Below are 27,892 nucleotides of genomic sequence, written 5' to 3'. Positions count from 1 at the left end.
AATTTAGCTAAAATTCTTTTAGTCCAAGCTATTAGCTTAATTCAACCTGACAGTAGTTCCAAGTCAAAAAACAAAACAAAACAAAAAAACAACAAACCAAGTAACTGGCCTTATCCCTTTATTCCACAAGAAAATCTCTTGGTCCTGATTCATAGTATTGCATTTTCTCAGATCAAAATAGAGCAAGCCACTTATTAAGGATTAATTAGGAATAAGTCACTGATTTAGAATCCTTTATTATGAAAGGACTAGAGAAAGGAGGACGCAGAAGCCCTATAAAGAAGGGGGGGAAAAGTGCACCATGTATGAGAACACTATGGTTACAGACCAGAACAGATTAATTGTTGAAAGACATCATAACAGAATTAACAGGAGACACTGAGAACTAGCTGGAGGAATAATTTGTGCGGCAAAGAATTGAGCTGATAAATAAAAATAACGCAGCAGAAGAAAACAAATAAAAAACAAGGGAAAAAGAAGAGTTTCAGAAGAGATCTAGAAAGCACAGAATGAGACACAGAACTTGGTTAGCAGAGGGCAGCTCTTGCAAGCTGTTGAAATGATTTTTGGGAAGTGGCAGATGCATTTAAGAAGTTCATAAGGAGACATTAGGGAGAAACTGAGAGATTTTCCACAAGTAAAGGTTGTCCCCTAGTGCATCTGATCTCTTTCTGCTTACACAAAGACAAAATTTATAGAAGTTTCTGACAAGTAAGTAAATGCCAGAAATACAGACTACATGCCAAATTTTGTAGGTTTTTGTCAGTTGTCACAAGTGTTTTCTCCTACTAAAAAATAATTTTTCTTCAACATACCTTTCTAACAGCAAGCTAAGTTTACACGTACCACAAAAATAATAAAAACTGTGGCAGCTACCAAGTCAGGAAATAGCTTCAAATGGTAGCACCACGCCATCATAGGTAGCCTGCAAGTGCCAAACTTAGCTATGCAAGCCAGTACTGAAATTCCCTGCTTTGCTCAGTCCTTCCAGCAATCGGGGTTGATGTGACTTAATCTAATTAATTCATTGGGCTGAATGCACTGGAGAAAAAGAGAGCTCAGCAGTTTAAGAGGCTTTGTTCATCATTTTTCTTTCCTTCCCCCACCTTTCATTTTGAAATTCCCTCTATCATTCACAAATTCCCTGCCTCATATCCACAGATAATCTAATCAAACAGCTTTTTTCCCCCCCAAGGTCACTTTGTTTTTCTAAAGGTTTAAATCAACCAGAATCAATTCAGTGATTGTGCATCACAAACTGAACCAATCTACATCCATTTATATCCAAGTACACACAATAAATATAGTTATTCCCTCACAGAAAAAAATGGAGTCTGCATTCTTTTAAAACTCTACATAACATTCAGATCGAAAGGAGGGCTTTTCTTTAAATTAAATTCTCCAGAAACTCAAGGGGCTAAAAATTACAAAAATCAAATAAGCAGGTGTCAATGTTGGCTAAAGATTCCCATTTTAAAAATAAATAAATAAAACAGTAGTAGTAGATCATAAATTAGGGGTGTGGGTTGGTTTGGGTTTTGGGTGGTTTTGTGGTTTTTTGTTTGGTTGGTTTTTTCAAACCACAGCATAAACTCAAGTCCTTCCCAGAACTCACTACTTATCACAATTTTTCCCTTCCCACTACACAATTATTAGCAGGCATTCAATTTTTATATAATTTCTCAAACGTTAAAGGAAACTTCCTTAAACATCCAAAGTGCAGATGTATATTTCAGAACAGTTGGCTGAGAAAGGAAATCATATTTATGAAAAAAATCTTGGCTGTATTCTCTATAAAATCATAACAAGAGGTTAGGAAGAAGAGTTCAAGAAGAACAACAATAAATCTAGATGTTCAAAGTAGTCAGCCAGAACAGTTTAGACAGTCAAGAAAATTTTTACAAAAACTTTGATGTTGTAAAACTTGCCTCAGCTTTCAATATTTTTGAGTCAGTGAGTAAAACACACATCTTTACTTAAACTATACTATAATATCAAGCCATTTTCCAAGCAAAGAAAACTGACCTAGAGCTCATAGCCCGAAATAGCCAAGCAATGTAGTAAAACAAGAAGGAGAAGGATATTAAGATGCAAGATGTAGGAAAAGAAATCTAATTTTGTGCACTCTTTCCAAAATGTCTGATCTTTGTTACTGTGCACAGTGCCATTCTCTAGTTAGGATAAGGAACTGCTAAACAGAAAGATATATGTGGTTGGCTTTGTCACTAGCTTCTACTTCAGTACTAGAAACAGACAATGAAGTCTGACAAGGTGTCTGACAGATAAAATGCTTAGCATGAAAGAATTGTTTTCCCTCTAATACACCAGTTGTTTAAACCTTCTTTTATGCAAGAGCATCGAGACAGAAAGAAGCAGTAAAATAAACTGGGGCTAAAGAAAACAAAGCTTTGCTATGCCTAGATAGGGAACTAAAATTTTATGCAAGGGAATCAGGCATCCAGCGTGAGATTTGCAGAATATAAAGTCTTGTATGGGAGGAGAGAAAGATATTTAGTCACAGGCCTTTGGATAATAGAAGGCACACAGAGATGGTGACAAGTGAATAAGGAAGTCATGATCATCAAGGCAGGAAAGGTAGCATGAATACATCCAGACTGACTACATGCAGACAGGAATACATCCACAGTGGAGGAGGACAGCACTACTTATTAAATAAAGAAGCAGACTGAAATCAGACTCCACAATCTCAATGACTGTATACCAAATGAAACTTGTACCTCTGCCAATGTAAAGGAAGAGGATGGACTAGGATGAGAGGGAGCACGAAGGATAATTCAGAAAGTAAGAGTTGATCCTCTCTCCATTTCACTACCCAGCACTTGGTCAATGCTACCTGGATAACTTCTCCATGCCAGCAGTTCAGAGAGAAATGAACAGAAGTCACACTTCCTCCTCGTCGTACACAAAGCTCATTCCTCCTTCCTGCAGAAAAGGAAAGAATTGCCACTCAGTAGTGCAGTATATGTGGGTGCAGAAAGGAAACTGCTTTGAAGCAATGATTCCATGTGTCAATGCAGCCAAAGTTACGCTGCAGTATTCATTCTAGGACAAAAATCCTCTATGAGTAAGCCCTACAACCCCAGAGAAAGACGACAGTCAGCAGCAAAAGCTTAGTAAAGTAACAGACAGGCCCTTCCTTCCAAACCACCGCTGTCCTGCAGCCTAAAAGTGAGAATGCATCACAGTATTTACTTATATCAAATATTCATACCTTCATCCATCAGCATGATGAAGTGAGGAGTTTTGCTATTTCAACATACTATCTTTACTGTGTTATTCCAAGATCCTTCTTTGCCCAGTTCCCTTGCCAAAAAAGACATTATTAATTTATTTTCATAGTGAAAGCCAAGTAGCTCTAAAGCATCTCTAAACCAGCACTACAGGAAACATCCCAAGAAAAAAATAGCACCATAATTAAGAGGCAAGAAATCAGGTATGATCTTCAAAAGTTCCAACAGGCCATTTAAGAGGTGGTATCTCTGCCCTTTAAAAATAAATAATAAATAAACAAATGCAATACTGATGTCCGAGCCCAATAAAGCACCCCTACCAACAAGGGAATCTGAGCACATGGTAAAGTCTGACTTGCTTCACTTACTGTTGATGAAGTATTTTTGCAGATTTTCTTGGAACTGTATCTAAAACGTTACAATTAAACATGTGAAGCAGCAAAAAAGGGTACTGAAAAAAGAGCTTTCTAGGGCATCACAAGTAGGACATAATGAATGATAAGTTTTTTTCCATATCTTTAACTTTTTCTTAAATTGTGTTTGATTACAAGAAATATATTTACATTACTCTCATGCAGGTTAATGTTGCTCTAGTCACCAAATGCTTTGTGGTTTGTAATTATTATTGGTTTTAACTGTACAGCTTTAGTATTTCACCTATGTAAATTAAATTAGATTACTGGGGGGGAGGGGGGGTGTCAAGAAAAATCAAGCACCTCCACCATTCGCTTGTTAAGCAAACACGATTTACTGTGTTCACCTTTAGGCACCAATCTTACATAGTTCTTACTGTCTGTACCAGCGTGATGTAATAAACGAGTTTGGGTCCAAGGTCTTGTTTGGCTCTGTCTTGTTCTAAACAAAGGATTTCACTTTTTGGAGAGGCTACGGCAAAAACGGCTCTTTCAGGAAGGCAAAATGGGAAAGAATTCCTTTCTATTAGCCCTGCCATACTGCGACTAAGTTATATCCAGGACAAGCACAGTATCTTCCTGATTTATTTCTCAAAGAGATGGGGAAAACATTGAAAGTAGTCACGAGTATCAGAGAAACACCTCCATTACAGAGCCTTGGAGGGCTTTAACTCCTAGTTATGATGCTGGCAGCATGAGTCAGTTCTGGGTTGCCGAGAAACTACCCTCTTCCTTTCCTGTGTTGTTTTCCCTCATTAGAAACACATTGGCTTCAGAAAGCGAGACACTAACTGACCTGGAAAGCTCATTTCTTGTGTAGTGAATTCAAAGTCCAACCTGCTCACTGGGGCCTGAATTTCACCCTTCAGCTACGGTGTTCCTGTGCTGAGACAGCAACAAACCTTTCCTTCTTCTGTCTAGTTTTCTTTCTCTCTATCCTGCATATTTTTTTTTTAGTACTTTACATACAGGCATCCTAAGTTAACTGAAAGCGAAATATTCCAAAGAAAGGGGCGCAATAAGACTGCATCTTTTCAATAGGTGCTTTTCTGTTTGCTATTGCTATAGCTCATACAGGGAGGAGGGCTGAGAGAGAAGCAAAAGAATAAAATGAGGACATTTATTTCCATGACAATCTGTCTCTTTTTCTTTCTTTTTTTCCTTTCTCCAAACTTGTCTTGGATCACATACCATCAGCAGTGCATAACATGTCTAACCACTACATTTTCAATGACCTTTGTAGGCAGTGAAAAAAAGAAAGCTAGACAAGTAGCCTCTTCGCCAAAGATATAATCATATCTGAAAGAAAAAATTACCTTTAAAAGATACAAGCATTCTCCTTGTTTTTAGTTCTATCTCCATACATAAAAATATACTGCCTTTGAATAATGAGAAATGGATGTGCTGGTCAGCCAACTCAATGAATTTTTTTGTTTTGCTTGGAGAAGTGTAACAATTGTTTACCTCATATCGACCTATTTGTTTTTATGAAAGATACAGTTCCCTCTAAAGTTCCATTCTCCAAAAGCTCACTGTTCATATTTATTACATTCAATGCTTATGGCATCATGGTTGCTGCTATATGGCCAAGCTGTTCAAAGTTAGACAGCTAACAGGAAATAGAGACTATACCAATATTCCCAGGGAGAAGGTGGGGGCGGTGTTGAAAGGCAATCTGATTTTACTGTTTAATGTATAAATGTATACATTAATTCAACTTTGTCCAGAAATAAAAGAAAATAAAAAATGGTTAACAAGCACATTATCCAAAAGGACAGGGGAAGCTGTCTCCTTAAGTATGCTTGTACAGGACATGCAAATTCTAATTGCTTAGAAGTTTGCTGGAGGTGTGGAGGGGTAGGAAGTGCATCAGCACAGAACAGTGGAAATGCATGAATAAAGAAAAAATAGCCCAAAACATTGACTATAATTCAGTCTGAGCAGGTCTGGGATTAGGGCAGGGAAATGATCAAGTCTACCATCACACCTGCATTCCTAGCTCTGCCAGTACACATACAAAATAACTTTGCAAATGAATATTTCTTCTCACATGTTTTTAAAATTTTGACAATATCCCACATTATTTAATAATTATTTATTTATTTATATAAATAAAAAGCTTTCTAAATTGTTTTGCCCCAATCTAAATGAAGATTAAAGGCTTGGAGTTCTATTATTTGCTGTATTATGTTTTGTCTTAATTTAAATTGGAACAAAACATCTGGAAAAGTGTAGTCAAATATTGGTAGTGTATCCCATAGTTAGTAGAATTAGTAACTGCTAATTCAAGTTAACTGGGAACTTTGCACAAAGTGCGGCCCTCTGCCAAACCAGCTGAGTCTCCAGGCCACCCAGCCAGCAGCTCAGCAGCACTCAGAGCATCGTCACAGGGCTCCAAGCAAGGCACACATTTCCAAATTGCAGAAAAATCCAGAATCCTTTCTCCAGACACCCACAGCTTCCTGATTTGTATAGCAGGATGCCCAAGAAGCAGGGACAGGCCTGGCAGTTCCAGAGCTTCCAAAATCCCATCTTCATGGCAAAGACCTTAGAAACCACAGCTCCCCAAGGCACGCTAAGGAAAAGGGGCTTTGGTCTCCTGACCCTGAGGAATCCCATCTGACAAGGCTTCTGTGAAACCTCATCCCAGTGGCATCCCAAGAACCCAGGGAGCTTGTTTCTGACATATAACAGAGAGATTTAACACAAATACAGAAGATAACAACAGGAGAGAAGAATGCAATAAACCCTGGGTCACAAATGGGAGCAAAGACCAACTTGACGAATAGCACTAAGACAGACACTCTGGCGTAAGGAGAAAAATAAAACTGAGAAGTTTGCAGGTATGAAGCAAGCAGATGAAGGATTAGAAACAAAATTAGGACCATGAATTTAAAGGAGATAGACAGAATTTAAAGGAGATAGACAGTAGTAAAAAAATCTTTCTGACCCATAGTGTCACGTATGGTTAGATCAAAAACAGAACGAAAGGACCTAAAATAGGATTATTTTTTTTCCAAAGATGGAGGTGGGGACATAGTAAGAGAAAGAGAAAACTGCTTTAGCATGCAGAAAGGCATTTCTCTCTGGACACATTCATCTTTCAGAAAAGAAAAGATAGGTGTGGTATTCCTAGGATCAGAGAAGTACATTTTGCATGAGGGAAAGAAACTAGAAAGGGCTTGTAAAAGCCTCAAATACAGGAAAACATGATCAACATCAAGAAGCAACATCATGAGCAACAATGATGTATTTCTGAAGCCAAAAAATCACATTTGCTCTGTATTTTGAGACATGTAGCATGTAAGGCAAGTGCTTTCACACATTCCACAAACTACACAGACCTGAATTTTCTGTAGGCTGTCAGGAAAATGCTATTTCTACAGGAAAATAGTATTAGTTTTTCAAAAATCAGTGTTCAATACAAACCCTATCATAGAATTAGTAAGCACTGTTCCAGTAAAAGGATAGTGTTTAGGAAAAGAATGCTTCCTGCACCTGGGAAGGAAGAATGCCAAACACCAGTATAGGTTAGGGGCGGACATGCTGGGAAGCAGCTCTGAGGAGAAGGACCTGGGGGTCCTGGTAGACAGCAAATTATCCATGAGCCAGCAGTGTGCCCTTGTCGCCAAGAAGGCCAATGGCATCCTGGGCTGCATAGGGAAGACTGTGGCCAGTAGGTCGAGGGAGGTCATTCTCCCCCTCTACTCTGCACTGGTGAGGCCACAACTGGAGTACTGTGTCCAGTTTTGGGCTCCCCAGTTCAAGAGGGACAGGGAACTACTGGAGCGAGTCCAGCGTAGAGCAACCAAGATGATTATGGGACTGGAGCACCTGCCTTATGAGGAAAGGCTGAAAGAGCTGGGACTCTTTAGCCTGGAGAAGAGAAGGTTGAGGGGGGACCTGATTAATGTTTACAAGTATCTAAAGGGTGGGTTTAAGGAGGACGGAGCCAGGCTCTTTTCAATGGTTCCCAGCAACAGGACGAGGGGCAATGGGCACAAGCTAGAACATAGGAAGTTCCGTTCAAATACACGGAAAAACTTCTTTACAGTGAGGGTGACAGAGCACTGGAACAGGCTGCCCAGGGAGGTTGTGGAGTCCCCTTCTCTGGAGATTTTCAAGACCCGCCTGGATGCAGCCCTGAGGGATGTGCTTTAGGCAATCCTGCTCTAGCAGGGGAGTTGGACTAGATGATTTCTAGAGGTCCCTTCCAACTCTGAAGATTCCGTGATATTTTAATCTAACAATTCTCTTCATCATTTAATTTTGGACTTTTAATATGATTGAAAAGTAGATACTGACGCTCTGACTAAATTCAAGTGCAGATAATTAGTATACTTTGTGGAGAAAACCAGAACTCTAAGGAATAAGTTATTTTCTGGTACTTCTGAACACTCATCAGCACTTGAATATCAGCGCGAGGTGAAGGTGTTTTTATATATACAGCTGCTTTTCAAGTTGTTTCAACAACTTTAGAGGCAGTTCCCACTGACTTCACTGAACGTTATAAGTTCAAAAGCTACAGACAACACTCCATTTTCTATTTGCAGACCATTTAGCTTTTTAAAAAAATAGAATTAGAATTAAAAAAAAAAAGAGAGTCTATTTCATGATCATTTTTATTCTGGGACAACTCAAACTTTAATCATATTTGTTTCCTACAGCATTTGCATGCTGCTACAGACTCAAGATATCAGTCATTTCCTCCAAGATGCTGCTGCTGCTGCTGAGACTTCAATTGCTGAAAATAATTCCAATTTTTGTCACATTTGAATCCTTTAAAAGCTCAGTCCTATCACCAAGTCACTGTCTTACTGGGCTGTAGAACTACATTTCTATGGGAAATGGAAGAGGCTACTCTCCATTCCCTTACTATGAGGAAGTGTGGCACAACTGTTTGCATCCATATGGCTAACCTGTCCTCCCTTAAAACAAGGGAGGCTTCTTCCCTACTGCCTATTGGAAATGGCTGCTAGCCCATGGTATCCATCTTAAGGCACTGTCAGAAGGAGCAATGATTGCCTCAGGTAAAAATTACACCAGGAAACTCACTGAATATGGAATCACTGGACAGTGCTGAAATACAACCTCTAGCCCTGCTAAGTTTCCTAACATAGACATAGTCTTAAGGCCTAAACCGGTTATTGCTCCATCCCCAACCCCTATTGCAGTTAGCGCACAAGGAGAAATGCAATCACTTCACGTGGGCTGTCTGAAAAACTGATCTGTGGTCCGTAAGCAAGGTCTCTCAACTTTTTCTGTGCTCTCCCTGAGAATGATATCATATCTTGTGATGTAGCTGTACAAAAGTAACAAGGTTTAAGATAACAGCTTCTTTATTCATGATAGTCACTGTGAATATTCTACTTAGAATTATTTTCAGACTATCATATTAAAGATGCATTAAAGATGTGCGACTCCTTCCCACTCCTTTAAAAAGAGATGGAGGGAAAAATAAGCTGAACTAGAACAGTTTGTGAAAATAACACATCTAGTACTGAAAAATCACAAAGGCAACAGCTATACACTTCAAATAACCTTTTTCAGTTTAGTACAGATACTCTTTCTCATTTACAAATTTAAGCAGCTATCCCTCCTACCAATTGTATGGCCAGTGCTGTCGTGTTGAGAAGTCCTTGGCTCTCTAGAAGTCTACATGCTCAATGTCTTGTAAAAATAGTTCTTGGTTGTCCTTTCTGCATGAATTATTTATTTCAGATTATAATGTCTCCTTTCCATGAACACGGACCCAGTTCTGTCTTGGTTAAATTCTAATGTGTTAGAAAACCTCTTGATTTCTACAGCATGATGGAATTGTACTGACAAGATTCACTTGCCAAGGTAAAACATGCAATGCTAAAGGAATGAATAAGTAAGCATACAAAAGGCTGGTGATATCACCTATTAAAGCTGTCTAACACATCTCTTAAAAGTACTGAAGTTGCTTAGGACTCTACCAAAAAAATGTTGAGCTAAATTTATTCCCACAGAAGGTGTTGGGCCTAGGCTGAATTTTTCTAAAGTCTTCACCAAGACGGTGAAGGCTGCTGTGATCAGGCATTTCCTGTTTTGGACTGTTATGAGCCAAACCGGAGGCCAAAGATCATGCATTTTGAACCACTATCTTTTTGGGAGAAGAAAATTGTGTATTTCATATGAAGGTGCCACAAGAGATGGGAGAGAAACAGATTTGGATGAAGAGCAAAGAAAGACTTTTCTTCTAGAAAGGCCAACTCAGAAACACAAAGGAGTTTTAAAGGGAAAGTGGTACTAGAACTCTCTGGTCTTAACAAAAGCATGTGAACTGAGAATCCAAGGCAGTAGATACTCGAACAGGGAAAGAAGCTAGAAGGAAAGTGAGAGCTGGTGTGTAGGCAGAGAGACAGATTGTACATGGATCTGAAGGAGGACAGACACTGTTATACACTGCTGAGTAATCCCAGAGTCACTTGTCCACGGAGGTACCTTTCTCAGCTGTACAATCGATTTAGACATATGGATGAAAATATGACAAGTCTAAGAATAAGGAAGACAGAAGGGTGACTTTCTACATGTTTGGACCGTCTGGGTTAAGAAACAAAGTCTTGAACCTGTTGTGGACTCCCACAAGCTCTTCTAGCATACTTTGGTGAAGGATAGTATCTCACATTTCCCAGCAAACTCAGCTCACAAGTTGAAGAAGCTGGGCAAGAACAAAAAAAGTAATTTAAGAAAATAAATGAACTATTTATCTGAAGAAATAGTTTCTTCCTGGAAAAAAAAGGCAAAGTTTAAAGGCTGTCTTCCCTCTCTGAACAGGGAAAGCTTCTTTATTATATACCACATATCACTGAAGTAAAATTTAAAGACTCACAAAATTCCTAGTTGTCTATATGGACAATCAAAACACGTCAGATAGATTTCACTATTCAAATGTTTTGGCTGGGATCTAGTACCAAACTATTTACTGGTTAGGGATTATTCCTATCTCTTCTACATATATTCAGAACTGTCCACATTAAAAATGAAAATTAAAAAAAAAAAAGGTGGGTTGTGAGTGTGGGGGCAAAAGTACGCGGTTTTCTGTGCAGATTGGCAGTCTGAACTAGAATGGCACAAACTTTATTACTATCCACAAATGACATTTTTCCCCCCTTTTAAGTACAACCCCTAAATACAGGGCCTTCAGTCAGTAAAACCTTGTAACAGGAGCTAATAGTACATTAACCTTGTGTTAAGATCTTTTTCCACCCTTTGGACCCTTAATTTTTACCTATTATAAAGGAGTAAATTTAGCTTATATCATTAGCTCATAAGCTGAACTGCTGAACACTGTCAGTCTGCTGGTAATGGTTCTGTGGTAAAGCCAACACACAATTGCTACCCCCCTCCTACTACTACTCCTGAATACCATTCTTAACATGCCTCTCTCATTCTACATGGGATCTTCTACAGAAATTAGGGTTGTCTTTTTTTCTTTTTCTATTTTTTTTTTTAATTACTTTCAGCTAAGATCATGGTTCGCGGCTAAGATCTAATTCACAAAGTAGCATTCCTGACTTCAGTAAGATTTGTTACTAAAAATATAATAGCTCATATTTAAGAACTCCAGTTTAATAAGAATAATTTGAAGAAATTCTTAGAGCTGACTAAGAACAGCAGAACCACATTAATGACTAGAATGCTAGAAATACTTGAAAACATCATGGAAGAGAAGATCCTCATGGGTAATCCTTACTGTCTTTCAACAGGTTATTTGATTGCAGGTTCTTCTATCCAGTTCTAATATAACAGTATCTATAAAAATGGTTTAAAATAAGTATGAAAGATAGGTGATAGGCGTGATCATCTTAAAGTTTGTCGGACAGAATTATCAGTACCATGCCCTGCAAGATCCAAGGAAGGAATTCTTCACACCTAATGATTCACTGTAAGAATATGTGAAGGAAACAAAGTATTTCTTTCATCTACTTTTTTCAGTCACATTTTGGTGGACTCCGCTTCAGCACTCTGGAGGTGCCTACTTCTTTCCATTAATTATAGAGGGAAGCTAGAGAGCTAGCTTAGGCTAGACATCTAACTTTTAGACAGCAAGCATTCGTAAAGTAAACGCAGGCCACTGTCATCCAGTTCTATACTGTGTAAGCATTTCTAAGCCCTCCCTAAAGCAACAGCATGCCAAATGCCACTCAGTTCTCGAATCTTCAAAAGGTCAGCTGGTATAGTTCTGCACTATTAACTTAGATTTCACTACAGACTGTCTACACACCCAAAAACTTGATATCCTGCATTATCTTGTTCTAAGAAGAAAACAGAAAAATTGTTGTGGTGAATCGTATTTTGTGCTGATGAACCAAAGAATGGTTTTAGCATTTCTTTACCTATGCAGATTTAAACTTTTAAAGGTATTCTGCAAAGGTTGAAAGAATGAAGGCTTAAGTTTACATGGGAACAGAGTTAAGCAGTTCATTAAATTAAATACTTCATAATATTCTTTGTTACAAATTAACCTCTAAAAGCTGGTAAGTCAAGCCTATAAGACATTTGAGTTAACCCTTCCCCCATTCCACCCCCCGCCATATTTCCCTCTCTATTGATAGTAATCTTTAACTCAGTATCAGCATCAAATAGATTTGTCTAGGGACCGGTCTGGGAACAGAAGTTGGAGGCAATCTTCAATGACATTCAAATCAAACTGACACTCACATGGAATTGTTAATGCTGACCCAAACTCTTTTTATGCTAACCATAAAAAAAAAAAAGTTAAGACTTCCAACATTACTGATTACTATTTTTTTAATCCTCTGTCTACTTCTGTCCATCTTCTTCGTACCAATTTAAACCAGCGACTCCCTGCCAAGTTTAACTTGATTTCCTTCAATTTTATATGCATTTAAGCAAAAAGCAGTATGGAAAAACTGAGTAATCCATGCTGTAATTGTTCATTGAACCTTCAGAGAACTACAGTAGCAACATCACCACATATGCTGATATGTAATCAAAGATATATTATGACATACATGGGAGTAGTTTTAAAAAAAATAATAATAAAAATCAATGCAATCAGAAATCATTGGGAAGATTGATAAGATTTTGCCTCGCATCATTGCTCACATTCGTCTCCTAGATATTCATCCTTCTTCCCCTTCAGCCACACACAAAATATTTACCTTTAGAAAATAAAGAACCCTTCAAAAGCAGGCTTATTGGGTATGCTTTTGTCATACAATAGAGGAGCGTGTTCCACTGTATAAGTAAATATTATCTCAAAGTAAACACCTCACACAAATGTACTGACTGTATTTCACTTCTGCTTTATGATTTGTTCTGAACATGGAGGCCCATTTGCTGCCTCCTCTACAAGGATTATGCTGCAATCAAGGCCAGAATTAGCACTTACTACCTCAAACCTGACACTAGTCTTCCTCATTTCTCATACCCAAAAAATAAGAAGTGGACAAGAATGCTACAGTGAGCAAATCTATCGCATGCACAACCCACTCTACATTAACGTATCTGGCTTAATATATATTACAAAAAAATTCATATTTCAAGAAACAAAAAACATTTCAGTTCTGAACTTGACTTGCCATTTTATAGGAAATGGCTCATTCTGTCACTTTCTCCATTGTTTTTTGGTAACCCCCAAAGCAGTATCATGAAGATCAAGTGAGAACACACATACTAATCTGTTCCTGAGGTTATTATAGATGCTACTGTAAGCACGTTCCTAATTCCGTACATAGTGTGATGTTTTTTCTTAAATAACCTGACAAATCCATATGGTGTCTGATCCTCTTTGTACCACTGTCACTAGCATGAAACATACACCTGCAAAATACTTGACTTCACCACCACCCCCTGCCGGCAGCTTTTCTCAGCAACTCTTTCTCTCATCAGAATAATGATACCTACAGCAAGGACAGATGTCACAGGCCTACAAAAGTCAGAAAGGGAATGAACCTGAATCATTACATCATCACTACAATGTTGATTACAAGTGTTCTGAGCAGGGTAGAAGAACAGTGCTCAAAGCACTCAAGGTTCCTTGCTTATCCATCTGCACCATGCCTTCCAGTCCAATGGCAGTATCTGTTATTTTTCAAATATCTCCATAGAAGTCAAAACTGCGGTGACAGAGTATTGTTCGACCCACAGAGAACTCTGCCAGGATTAGAACATTAATAGGCAGTTTCTGTTTTGAAGAACATCCAAGAAAACTTGCTTTGCTTTCCCTCTCCTCCAAAGAGAGCACGAGAAGAGTTCCTTTATTTTTAAATAGAACTCCAAAACTGGAGAGTCACGGCCAGAGACTCTGAAGGCCCACAAATAAAACTGCCAATTTTAATCACTCCAGTAATAAAAATTATTTATAGCATTTGTTTCACCAGCATTTGCTTGTAAGTTGTTAGGGTTGGAGAAACAGTACACAGAATGTGTTATTATTTGCCTATAAATTAATAACCTAGATTCAAATTATCTGTTAGAACTTTCACTAGTTTATGTGAAAACTTGCTTAGTTTTCTTTTTTAAAGCCATTCACACAGAAACGCATGATGCCCCTGTGATTATTAGGTCACATGAAAAGCCATAACCATGGCAAGTCTGTGAGATGTAAGGAGAAACAGATGAAATATTTTAGACTTGGGCTTAAAGATTACTTCCTATCATGCATTTTTCAAGTTCTTAAGAATTCTCCAAGGGGTCAGGCAGATAGGCTGATTTATTTCAATCAGAAAATACAAAGTTTTGCCTTCATAGGACATCAAAGGATATGTTGAACTCAAATCTCAATGTTGTATCTCTTTCCACTTGAGATACTCTTATTTCATTGAAGATTGAACTCTCAAATTCAGAGGAACATCAAAAGGAACACCAAATAAATGAATCTTTCTGGTGTTGGTGGTGCTAAGGGAGGAGCATAACAATATTCCCTGGGCAAGTTCTGCTCAGTTTTTTCCTACACAATTCTACAGATAGCCTGGCTCTCAGAGAGGAAAACTGGTTTTGTACATTAATTGTAAAGCAGCCATCAACTCAACAAATACAATACAAAACCAGAAGAAGTGTTCTTGATTTTTCTAGCCATTTGATACAAAGAACTGTTGAATCTTTTAAAGATACTAATGATTTTAACAGGAATTAAAATCTGACAGAGAAGTCCTGAAGAAGCCCACACGTTCACTGATGCAGGAGTTTCACTTTTCGACTGCCTCTGTTTTATGCTAGTCAAAAATTACTACAGCATGATTTATACTGGAAGTAGAAAATTTTTCTTCTAATTCTCAAGAAATACAGAGTTACCCCAGAAAGCACTTAAATAATAAGATTCATTGCGAGTAATTTATGCATTTTGTAGAAGCATGACACATAGTTCAACACAATGCTAATTTTGCACAGTTCCAGTCTGGGTTGTTCAAGGAACTCTGAAGATTTCTATCATCCTTAAATAGCATGGCTCCTTGGTAAGTATCAAGTGCTGACTGACTTGTTATTTCCACAGAAATAATTACCTTACAGTTTGTACAAATATGAAGCAGTCTAAATATGGAAAACTACTGTTACTTTTCATTGCATCCATATTTCAACCTAACATACACCTTACCCAGGGGATATTTTTGTGCTGTATTCTTTGGCACAATCAACTCTCTGAAAGATCCGTCAGATAAATATCAGATATAGCTGTCCCGTTTTTGTCAAAAGGCAGCCTTTCCTAGTCTTCTACTATAGACAAACAAAGCAGGATCTATTCTGACACAGGATAATCATTGGTTGAATCTCTACTTACACATATGCAAAGTTGATGTCAGCAGACTCAAATTCTGGCAACAACCTGTCAAACTCAGCAATGTGACAGTCGGCAAGGACAAATATTGAAATTCAACAGTAACCAGAATGAAGAAAGTCAAACAATGCTACGGAAACAAGTAGCATGCCTGTTGCCAGTTACACTGCAGATATAGAACACCACATATGAATTGTCCCAAGTCTACAAACACAGTTTGCATGAACTCTCTACCACGGGCTTACTTTCCTATAATAGGAGTTTTACCACTGAAACCCTGAGTTTCATACTAACAGAGTCTGCCTTCAACTTCTGATCCAGGTGCAGCAGACCTGCAGAGCACAAGGGGACAGACAGCATCCTTGAGCGTATGCAAGAAGGAGAGCATACTTCAGCACACCAAATGTGGGAAAAATGACAGATTGATGGCACAGCTGTCACTTTGAATCAACAGTGAATGAATAAGCTCTGAAGGCTGAGTTAAGAGACACTTGTACATAAGGTTGGGGAATAGTATCATCCTATATAACAAGGAGGTGACAGAAGTAGGGACAGAACTGTAACTGCTAAAGACGGCACCAAAGACAGTATGAACTTTGCTACCAGGTAATTATACTCTGCAGAAGCACCACCACCTGAGGTCGTTAACAGAGCAAGAGGCAGAGCTCAAACAGAAAATGTCCATAAGCAACCAATCCAGACAAGTAACTGTCAGAATTTGAATGAAGAGCAGCTAAATAAATATTTAGGAGACAGAAAATACCAATCACCAAAAAAAAAATAAAAGTGAATTTCCACAGACAGCTACTGAAGGATAAATCCTCTACAGCTAAGCCTCTAGGGCAGTCTCTCTTTAGCTTATGGTTCTGTAGTACCACATACAACAGCATCCTAGCCACTACGCATAACAGGATACTACAAAAGGAGTAATAAGGTAGAGTTATTACTCAGGGACACTTTTCAAGGAGATCTCCCTGCCAAGCTACTTAAAAAAAAAAAAAAAAAAAAAAAAAAAAAGGAAGACAGCAGCGTTAAAAAGACAGAGATGTTCATTTTCCTATAAATGCACTTAAAATTTTTTTAGGAAAATTGAGGATTCTTGCCCAAAGAGAATATTTAGAAGATCATGCCATCCCTAGAAAATAGAAGAGGGAACAAGTTTAACAACAGTAATAGTATTACATCATTTATTTTCAAAAGATATTTAACCAGTTTTAAATCATTCATAAGATAAGACAGGGAAACCCTTTATTGGTTAAGGCCAAAAGCACCACAGGTAGCTAAAATAATGTTTCATTCCCTTTCCAGAGGGAGTATTTAAAGTTTCTATGCAACAGAGAACAACTGCCTTCTGCAAAACTTTTGGAGGACACAGAAACCCTGATAATCTTGATTCACATTTTTCCACACACACACTGTATACCTGGCTAGAAGCACCAACCATTATCCAGAGCACTCTTTTATGAGCAAAGCTAACATATGATTTATTTTTTCAACCCAGACCTTTTCTACTTAGGTAGATAGAGCTTAGACACACTTGGAAACAAACTGCAAAACCAGCTTTGGAAAGACCGGATTACCCATGTCTCTACAGACTAGAGCTCCCTATCAGCTGCTCCTCTCTCCTACAGGTTGTTCCTTCTTTCTAGGCACAGGGAACTAGGAAACCTCACCTGCAGTTTCTTCTAGACATCCTCATTCAAGAACAGGAAACCAAACAGAGAATTTCTCCCACAGGAGAAATCCTAAATTCTCCAGACACACACTTACTTGCTGTAGATCCTCACACACAGCAGCTCTGGAGCACCTCCAGTACAGTAAGCCTTAGCATCTGGGCATTGCCTTTTCTAACAGCAGTTTCTAATCACCTGCACAGCCACAGCTGGGAAAAATAATTAGGCTGCACCATATTACCATGGGATAAAAGGAAGCCCCATAATAATCCAAAAGCCTTCTACTTTTATTGACCAATACAGTGCTTACAGGCCTGAATTTCTCATAACATAATGCTTCATTCTTCTTATTTCTGTGAACAGCTCCCCAAGGTATTATGTCAGTACATAAGCGTAGGTGGTAGGACAACAACCCCTAATGCAAGCATGTAAGATTTCTCCAAAGAAAGCTGAAATCATTCAAAGGCAAGCAGGTGCTTCTACTGACCCCTACAACCGCTCTGAGTTATGCCATATCTTCCCTTTGTTTTCACTGTAACCAGATCAAAACACCATCAAGAAAGAAGAGCAAAGGTTAAGAGACTTTTTTTAGAGTTGTTAATGTTTGTACCTGGTACTGAAAGTAAGTGCAACAATGTCATCAGGATTATCGACAAAAGAAACATTAAGATGTTTACTGTTGAGAAGGAAAGGCAGCTCTTCATAGGAGATTTTTAGTCACACAATATAAAAGAAATTAAGATATTAACTTCTCTGATCCATTGATTAGTTTTGACCATGAAGACAATAGCAGGAAACTGCATCATTGATTTTACTAAGTAACTTTAGAAACCTTTTAGGGCTACATAAAATAACATAACTGCTCTATCTGCGGTAGACACTTAGAACTCATCTTTGTATGTACTGGAAAAAAAGCACGACCACATCCTTGGAAATCCACCTGATGCCCAAAAGCATAAGAAACAGAGAGGGTGAGGATAGTCCCTACTGTTCAACTCATCCAGCTCTGTAAGATTTAGTTCAAGACTACATCTGTAAGCAAAGTTTCTTGTTCTTCGTGAGTAACTGCAAACACAAACAACAGCCACAGAACAGCAAAGCCTGGTATGCAACAGCTCTGTATAGCACTGCTGAACCACTGCACCTTCTCAAAGAGGAGATAATTTCTGACCACAACACTTAAGAGTGATGCTCAGGTTAACAGTAACTCCCTGTTATCTCAAATTCCTGCTGCAGTCTTTCATCTTGCAGGAGCACTAAAAGCATCTCTAATAGAGTCAGTCACCTTTCTCCTAAAACTTGCAGGAACACTTGAGACCTCTAATCATCTAGCAAGTCTCCAGACAGAATTCCCAACAATTACTCAATGTAATTGCATAAACCTCTTATTTATTTTTTTTCAAACTAAGCCCAAAAAAAACCTAAACAAAAAAACACAGTGGTTTGAATCAAACCATCAGTTAAGAACTGGCTTTCCCACCCCGTCATTCTTCTTCCTCCAAAGTTTACAAAACTATACTACACAGTAGCTCCAGAGATGAAGATGACATCCTTAAACCTTTCCAAATGCAGGTGTCCTACATCTCAGGTAAATCACCTAACACTCACTCTGAAGGAGTTGTGTAAATTAACCCTTTCTAGTGTCTACAAACATTTCTTCCATAAGAAACTCTTAAGAAATGGTATCTGAACTTGCTAATTATGTGGGGTTTTTAACAAGTTTATACGCTTAATCTTATTGCTTACTCTAGTTACACTGAAACACAACATCAAGCAAGACACAGAAGTCTATTATGGCTATACAGTTACTTATATTTACCAAACTTGCAACAGCAAAGAAATCACATTTTACTTTTTTCCCTAGAAACTAGTGTTTATTTCACTTTTCCCATAGAAACTACTGTTTATTAGAGAGAATTCTACTACCTTCTTTATTTGCCTTTATTTGTCATTCCTGTGCCTTCCATTAAAGTGTTTTATTTACTATGTGTTGGTGTAACACTAGTTCTTACTTTAGTGCTCTTAACTAGGAGATCAAGAGAGGAGAACACAGCATGGAAAGACACTCAAGGGGCTGGAAACAGAGCTGTGGCAGGTTACGGCCCTCTGCTAGACATTAAAGGACTTGTTAACCAGAACTGTTTCCTTGTATTTTGTGCACAGTATGTCATAGAATCATTTAGATTGGAAGAGACCTAACCCCCAGTCAACTGAGACCTCCCCAGTTAGCTGGGACTGCTGATAAATGATGAAAAGTGGCCTAGTGAGCACTCCCACCAGCTCACTCAGTACCCCTGGGTAGATCCCATCTGGCGCCATAGGCTTGTATCTGTCTAAGTGGTGTAGCAGGTCGCTAAACATTTCCCCGTAGATTATGGAGGCTTCATCCCCTTAGACTATGGGGGCTTCATTCTGCTCCCCGTCCCTGTCTTCCAACTCAGGGGGCTGGGTACCTAGAGAACAACTGGTCTTACTATTAAAGACTGAGGCAGAGAAGGCATTAAGCACCTCGTCCTTTTCCTCATCCTTTGTCGCTATGTTTCCCCCCACATCCAATAAAAGATGGAGATTCTCCTTAGCCCTCCCTGTTTTGCCCGTAAAACCCAGGGTTGTCTCCCCACCTCTACTGCAGTAGCACAATATCGGGTAATATTCAGAGATTAAATTCCCACCAACTTTATGAAAATAGGTATTCAGGTAAAACAGAATTTCCCTACTACAGGAGAAGCAGCAGCACAAACAGTATCTTAATTAGAAAATTAAGTCCATGGAAGGGGATGGGAAAGACTAAGAGAAGCTACGGCTGCTCCTTCCTCATAGAACCCAGCTGTCACCTAAGTTTCCAAGTTTCCATAGTTTAGCTACCCATGGAAGTGGTTTGTGCTCCAGTGCCAACTTGTGTTGTTTCAAGGGATGATGATAAACTTCTGGCCTCAAACACAGCTCCCGTAACTTGTGAGTCACAGCCCAGAATTCTGCACTTAAAGAACTTACTTATTACTTGAGCCACTGAGCCAAAGTAATTCAAACCTATTTCTAAACAAATTATTGATGATTACCTCTTGTACCTTTTCATGTCTATGTCCCATCTGTTCTGAAAATGGCGTTAGGTAAAAAAAAACAACCTCAGTCACAGAGGTTGATGTGATTTTCTTTCTATACTTGATATCTAATTGCCAATCTGAAAAACAAGACCAGAGCTTCAGAATACAGTTTTGTGTCTCATCCATCCACCTCATTATGATCTCAGGAACTGGGTATTAGTGTAGGTCTCACTGATGTAGAAGGTGGTGGTCTAACTCAGAAGATAGATTTCCCTACCCCACGAGCCTCTAACTACAGGCTGTCCTTTATATTTGATAAGAGAAGAATTGTGTGAGAAGACTAAAACAAATAGATTCCAAGTTTTGTCTCTTTTCCTTCTCCAAAGAACTGGAAAACATTGAATTAAGTGCTTATATATTAAAAATACACAAAATGTTTCCCTTAATCACCTAAAAATCAAGTATTGTGACTGAACGCTGTTTAGGACACTTATGGCTGCCTGCACTGATGGGTAATGGCTCTTGAATCAAGGGCATCTCAGATGCAGACATGCAAAATCTAATCTCGTGACTTATGTAAAGGATCACAAATGTTATTGCTTTAACAGATGATGGATCCTGTACATCTCACATTCTCAAGCTCTGCTACTCCACATTTCAGAGAGAAAGAGAGGTATCTAAAGAGATTTAAAAATGTGGACATTCAGAAAGACACAGCTATTACTCCTAAAGTATGCTTATGATACATATATGTAACAAATTTATATATATAGTAAATATATTTAGATCTATAATTTTAGTATATAAATATGTATATACATGTCCATAAAATCCTCTAACAGAGACTTCACCAGTTCTCAATACCTATTGTTTCACTTACACCTTCAAAAATCGGCAAGAAGTTATGCTTAACACAATTAGACTTAGCCTTTTACAGGTGCTAGAAACTCACACCTTCTGGGTGAGTTGTTGGGCTCTGCACAATGCTCAAAATCAGCAGTTATGTGCCAGGAACACTCCCTCTTCCAATAATCTCCTAAATCCGTAATTTGTCACAGCTCCAGTTTCTCTCCTGCCTGGGCTTTTATCAGTTCTCTCTTTGCAATGTTTTGTTAACAGAAGTAAATAGACAAAAAAATCAGAGGAAATTCAACTCTTTTCTTTGTTGCATACTCCCACTTCTGGAATCTTAATCCACTGGGCTGCCTGACCCATTAGCTACTGCTATAGCAGTAATGTAAAAAGAGGTAAAGCATTTCTGTTTGGCATTTCAAGTCAGGCAGTGAGAGAGTTGGGCATTTCCCAACTTAGAAGCAGGTAACTATATCACACTTCAGATACACCACTGCTTTAAATCAAAACAGGCAATACTTTCTGGAATCTCTCCCTAGGCAAGCATCATACTTCAGTGGACTTACTCTTACTGACTAACTTGCCACATGTGTTTTCTCAGCCATAGTCTTTTTTTCCAAAATGCTGATTTTTAACAGGTTTCCCTACAGACTAATTTTTATCCAGTACTTATTTTCCCTGAAGGGTTAGCATTTTACCTAGCACACTGACATACAATCAGCATAACCACTGCAAGCAGAACTCTGCTAACACCACTTAAACCATATTGTGCAAAACCATAATGTGGTGAAAAACAAATTCCTTTACAAGTCAGATCACATTCTCTGAATACCCACATTTTTAGCATGATGTGTGAACAAAGGTATAGATTTATCAAGCAGTGTTAAGTAAACACATTAACAGAAAAAGCTTAAGGGAATAGTGGTGGTCTTATATTTATAATAGTGATTTTCTTCTGTGAAGAGTTTTAATGTGTTTTTTCATCTTATTTTTGCAAAACCTCCTGTATTATTCATTTCAGTATTAAAGCAGAAATGAACACTTCATTACATAATCTTAACCATACTTCCCTTTTGTCAGTGATGTCTAAAGTTCAATACACTACAAATATTTGAAAGGCATCAATCATATTTGCAAAAACAATTTATTTTATCAAGCCCAAAATATCTAACATAAGTGTTAGTCACTTTTTCTATCAAATTTCATGTGCTGCAAGAAACAGATTGTACTAATCACCTTATCAAAAATTTTCTGACAGTTTATAAATATATTAAGTAGGAGTATTTCTCATGTAAGGAAACATTCTGGGTTCAAAATCCAAGAAAATTAAAAGGGAACTCTAACAAGTTACAGCAGTCTCCCCTTTCAGAAGCCTGAAGGCCATATGCCAGCTATTGTCCAAATATCTTCCTTCCTACATATCTTAAGTACTCATCTTTCCTTCTACCTTCTAAGACATACAGATTTATGTCACAGCACACGTACAATAAGACAATTTATTAAAAAAAAATTATTAGTCATTATGATCAAATTTTATCTCTCAATAATAAAATCTCAAAGTATAGCAAAGTATAACAATTAGGTAACTGCAGAAGAGACTTGCATAAGAAGTCTCCCTGAGATCTCAGTAGAATGAGCTAAAATACAGCATGGGAAAGGATCCTCCTTCTGCCTGCCTCCTGTGAAGCTTCTTACTGCTCTTTCTTCCATAGCTTTTCAGATATTTAAGCTCCTTTAGCCTCCTAGGCCATCTGAATCTTAGTAAGGCTCTCACCACTTCAACCCAACACTTGTTCTCTCTTCCCTTACATTACTACCAACCACCATGTCTCCCGTATGTTACTTCAAAGCACTGCTACCAGAATCATCTTCTAATTCATTGTCAACTTCTTCACACCCCTTCACTAGCCTCCTCATTCTCCTCCAACTTATCAAATGTAATCTGTTAGTCCCTCCAAAATTTAGCCATACTGTACCCATCAGATATAGATCTACCCTTCTAGATCTTTTAACCATGCATTCATCTTTGTTCATCAATGAAATGCAGCATCAGCTTATCCTTCCTCAAAACTAGTTTTCACAATAGTGTGGTTAATAAAACCCTGAAAGGCCCCCTGTGATGACTGCTCCTGACTGACCAGGAACCAGCTTGTCACTCTCTCCCTCACTCACCAGCTGTCACCCTTCAGTTGTATCTTGGTTTTCAGATGGTAAAAACTTCCATTAGACTGTAGAGCATTTTGCATAACAAGGCCCCAGTTTCATTGTCCTTGCACTGCTGTGGAAATCTTAAGTAATGATAGGGCATGCGAATTAGTTTCTGGAATATATTTCCCATGCTGCTGAAGTAGCCTGTACTACAGAAGATGAAGATGGGAGAAGTTAACATTTGAGAACAGGCTTATCATCCCCTCTCCTGCGTATGCAACAGAAGCACATATAGGTGTGACCCTAGCTTACAAGACATCTGATGGTACCATCTTTGAGACTGTGTAAACCAAATGCATGGTAGGTAATGGGAAAAAACTGTTTATACACATGTGTGTATACATATGCATTACTATTTAGTTAATATTTTATGCCCAATTATGGCTGACTCCACACTTTTCTTCATACTGTTCGTATCTTCACATGCACTGGAATCAATCAGCTTCAGTCCCAGCAGTTCTATTAGTTTTTATCTCCTAGCATTTTCTAAAAGTGGCTCATGGTGGCTTGTATAAATAAAAGCAGCATTTTTCAGGAACAACAGATTTATAACTTTAATAAGACTGCCCTCCTTCCTGCATTAAAATCTACAGTACATGACAAATCAGGTTAAGCAAGCTGGTATCAAATCTGAAGCCAAACACGTTTTGAGCCAAACCTTAATTCTCTGAAGAGCTTCCAGCTTATTTTCAAGATGTTAAATTATTGATAAGGAAAATCAATTCCTTTTCCAGCTCAGGCAATGTCACACAGTCACAGTATATACAACAATAGCTATGGTAGCTTTTCTGTTTTATAAACTTCACAACCCTTTAGAATTAAATTACCTACCTTTTCCTCTTTAGAATCCAGATAAACAGTCACTGCGGACAGCTTCACAATTTCTGTTAACTTCAGATGAGAATAAAAGATTTGTCTGAAAACAGGCTGTGAGAAACAGACAAAAAACAGTTGAGAGACCTGCAAACTCCTAAGTTTATTTATTAAACTAATATTATTAAAGCAATATCATTAGACACTTCAGCAAATAAATTGCAATACATTCTGTTCTGACAATAAACAGTTTCTTGAAAGGATCTGAAATGATAAAATATATAAATAATAAAATATATTCCATCCAAAGAAGCAACAGAATTGCAAACAACCCTGGGAGAAATAGGCAGGTGGCAAGAACAGTTCCTTGTGAGCAATAACCTTCCTGAAACAAAAAAAAAATTATGAGTATCTACATATATAATTTTGATTAGATTGGTAGTTCCATGGAATATCAAGTGTTTTCAGTCCCAGTGATTTTATTAAGTTTTATCTCCTAGGATTTCCAGAGGATATCTTGGGCATAACAAAGGATACGGTGACATAACCTTCTGTAAAAGTAATCCAACCAGTATAGTTCAAGATGCACAAAAGGAAGGAGATAACATGATGTTACAAATCTTTCCTGTTCTAAAGTAGAACAGCAGTAGTGAGGCAGCAGTTATTTACAAAGGAGCAAAACCACACTCATGCCATATCCCAAAAATACTCTGGTAACTATCAGTTTTAGGACTTAACGATGTCATATGATGAGTTAATGGAGAAGTCTCTTTGAGCTTTCCTATTGAAGATGTCAAGTTTCGTATATAATATGTAAACATGTGGTGACCTATACAGACAGAGGAAAAACTGATTCTCCACATTAGTTAGTTACTATGTTTCTCGCAATGGACACCTCAGCCTATATGCCGCTGTATTATTATGCAAAGTAAAACAGTCTTAACAGATAAAAATGAATAACTGTGTGCACTCAAAGAGAAATATCTTTTGTCCCCTGAATAGCCTACCAGTTAGGACACCCTCCAAGACTTCTGTGCCAAATGCTAAAAATCTGCTCCCAGTTCTCTGATGACTGTCCCCAGAACAGAGAAAAAGCAGATTCTTCTGTGTAAGCAATGTGAGACAGCAATGCTGCAACTCCCAAAATGTTCCTGAATGAAGCCGTTCAGCAAAAAGAATGCAGATGCAATTAATTACTAAACAAGCAAATGCACATTTTTTTTGATGAATAAAGCATCTCAAAAAAAAAAACAAACCAAAAACCTCTACTCAGTTCTAATAAGAAACCCGTAATACTGGTAAGTAATAAATACCCATCTTTCAGTCAGACACAATTCAAATGTGAGATACGATCTATAGCAAATATTTAGACAGGGCAACTTTTTGAAAAACATACAAAACCCCTCAAAATACAGGGAATTAATGTCTTTGTTACAAAGAACTTTTTCTAAGGTCTGATTTTCACGCCACTGTTTCTGATCTAAGTAAATGAGAAATTTACTGTGGAAGGAAGCTTACCTAAGTGCTTTAGAGAGAGCTCACAGGTCTAGGCAAAACACAGCCATTTGCAGAAGGTAAATAACAGATGTTATTTTTCCTTCTTCTTCTTACTTAACTGCTATTGCATATGTTGCCTCTCTGCCCATGCAGCCTTACAGATTTGCGCTGCAGGCTGCTCCCTACCCTTGAGAGGGCGAAGGCGCAGCAGCAGCACTGTGGGTGGTGAGGCCCCCCAGCTCTCCCTACGCGCCTTGACAAGGGTGCCCATCCTCTAGCAAGGCTCTCAGCCAGCGCTGCGGGACCGCGCTTACTGCGGCAGGCCACCGCAGTCTATCGCAATAAATATAAACCACCACAATAATAACAACGCGCCGACTCCAACGCGGCAAGGGCACACAGCTCTGCGCGCCTTTCCGCAGATGCGCTACCCCGGCGGGGCAGCTCGCTGGCGCTCCCCCTGCCCACATCCCGCGGCCTCATAGGGGGGCGGACACCCGGGCCCGCAGCCCCGACCGGTGGCAGGCTCTGAGGGGACGGCCCGCCGGCGAGAGCGCCCCGCCCGCTCCTCCAGCACTGCCGCCTGCCGGAACCGCCGCGGCAACGCTCTCTCGCCCGGGCCGGGCAACGGCTTCAACCGCCGCAATACGCACGCGCCGCCGCCCAACGGCCTACGGCAACGGCTGCGCGCATGCGCGGTGCTGCCTTTCCGTCCCCCCCCCCCCCCCCCGGCGGAAGCCAGGGCCGAGCGCGATTGTCTCGGCTCCCGCCACCGTGGGGCACCTGCGCCCACCGGCGGCGGTCGGGTCGGGCCCTGTGGGGGCATGGCGGCGGGGCGGCCAGGGGTGGGCGCGGGCGCGGTGCTGGGTGCTGGGCTGCTGGTGAGGCTGGGCCTGGTGCTGTACGGCCTGCAGCAGGACAGGGCCATGCGGGTGCGCTACACCGACGTCGACTACCGGGTCTTCACCGACGCGGCGCGGCTGGTGACCGAGGGACGGTCGCCCTACCGGCGGGCCACCTACCGCTACACCCCGCTCCTGGCCTGGCTCCTGACGCCCAATGTCTACCTGGCCGAGGTCTTCGGGAAGCTGCTCTTCGTGGTGGGGGACATGGCGGCTGCTGTCGTCGCCTACCGGGCCCTGCGGCGCCGAGGGTCCGCCGCCGGCCAGGCCTGGGGGTGCTGCGCCGCCGCCTGGCTCCTCAACCCTCTGCCCATGGCCGTCTCCAGCCGGGGCAATGCCGAGGCCCTGGTCGCACTGCTGGTGCTCGCCACCCTGTACTTCGTGGAGGCAGGGAGCATAGGGAAGGCCGCAGCCTGCTATGGGCTGGCTGTGCACATGAAAATATACCCACTGACCTACGCGTTGCCCATAGCCCTCCACCTGCAGAGCAAACAGTGTGGCAGGGAAGGGGCAGTGGGTACAGGGTGTGACAAAAAAACAAAGCTTACATTTGCAGGGTACCTCTGGCAGCTTTTTGTGAAGGTCCCGAACTGTGATGTGCTGTTCTTTGGAACAATTGCTGGATCTCTGCTGGCTGCATTGACTGTTGCATTTTACCACCTCTACGGCTGGGAGTTTTTGGAGCATGCCTACCTCTACCACCTGACCAGGAGGGATATCCGTCATAACTTCTCTCCCTATTTCTACATGTTGTACTTAACTGCAGAGAGCAAATGGAGTTTTGCCCTTGGGCTTGCAGCTTTTCTGCCCCAGCTGCTTTTGCTCCTGGCTGTGTCCATAGCATTTTACAGAGACCTTGCTTTCTGTTGTTTCCTACACACTGCTATTTTCGTGAGTTTTAACAAAGTATGCACATCCCAGTACTTTGTCTGGTATCTCTGCCTTTTGCCCCTCATAATGCCCAGTGTTAAGATGTCCTGGCGTCGTGGCGTGCTGCTCCTCTTCCTGTGGTTTGTTGGACAAGGCCTGTGGCTCGCTCCTGCGTACTTTCTGGAGTTCAAAGGACATAACACTTTTTTACTTATATGGTTGGCAGGCTTGTTTTTCCTTTTTATTAATAGCCTCATAATTGTTCAGATTATTTCGCATTATCAAAAAGAAGTACAAGTTGCAAAAAAAGAGCAGTAATAAATGGGCCAAAATCCAGAAACAGTGCTACCATCTTTGATAAGGCTTTTGATACCATCAACACTTTGTTTAATACAAATACGGGTATATTGTACTAAAGTATGTTGTATGTAAATGACACTCTGTCAGAGCTGTGAGGGTACTGATTGGCTGTAATCGCCCCAGTCGTGCCCTGAGCAGTGTCTACAGGTGTACCTGTCACTCACATGGACCTTGAAACTGCCATCCCTGTCTCCTGCTGCTCCTGACTGGACTGCCTGGAAGGACCCTGAACCAGTTCAGCA

The 27,892-nt window shown here is 39.8% G+C and overlaps 2 protein-coding genes across 2 annotated transcripts in view; one reads left to right on the top strand and one right to left on the bottom strand.

The window, feature by feature from the left end:
• Positions 1-25,620, bottom strand: part of RGS7 (regulator of G protein signaling 7) — a 277,355-nt gene extending 251,735 nt beyond the window's left edge. The window contains exons 1-2 of the mRNA XM_054196998.1: positions 25,540-25,620; positions 24,040-24,135 (exon numbers count right to left, since the gene is read on the bottom strand). The gene's annotated coding sequence lies outside the window, so the exon portion shown is untranslated. The remainder of the gene's footprint in view (positions 1-24,039; positions 24,136-25,539) is intronic.
• A 635-nt stretch (positions 25,621-26,255) lies between these two features.
• PIGM (phosphatidylinositol glycan anchor biosynthesis class M) lies at positions 26,256-27,634 on the top strand. The gene has a single exon (XM_054197251.1). It carries the CDS (start codon positions 26,343-26,345, stop codon positions 27,606-27,608), a length of 1,266 nt encoding a protein of 421 aa, XP_054053226.1. The 5' UTR covers positions 26,256-26,342; the 3' UTR covers positions 27,609-27,634.
• Positions 27,635-27,892: the final 258 nt, after the last annotated feature.

This window comes from Rissa tridactyla, chromosome 3 (genome assembly GCF_028500815.1).
Source record: "Rissa tridactyla isolate bRisTri1 chromosome 3, bRisTri1.patW.cur.20221130, whole genome shotgun sequence".
NCBI lineage: Eukaryota > Metazoa > Chordata > Aves > Charadriiformes > Laridae > Rissa > Rissa tridactyla.
The sequence above is the reverse complement of the archived record's forward strand: the minus strand, read 5'-3'. Positions and strand labels throughout refer to the sequence as shown.

Bases quoted from the DNA above. Each gene is read 5' to 3' on its own strand.
- PIGM (XM_054197251.1), top strand. From the start codon at position 26,343: ATGGCGGCGGGGCGGCCAGGGGTGGGCGCGGGCGCGGTGCTGGGTGCT.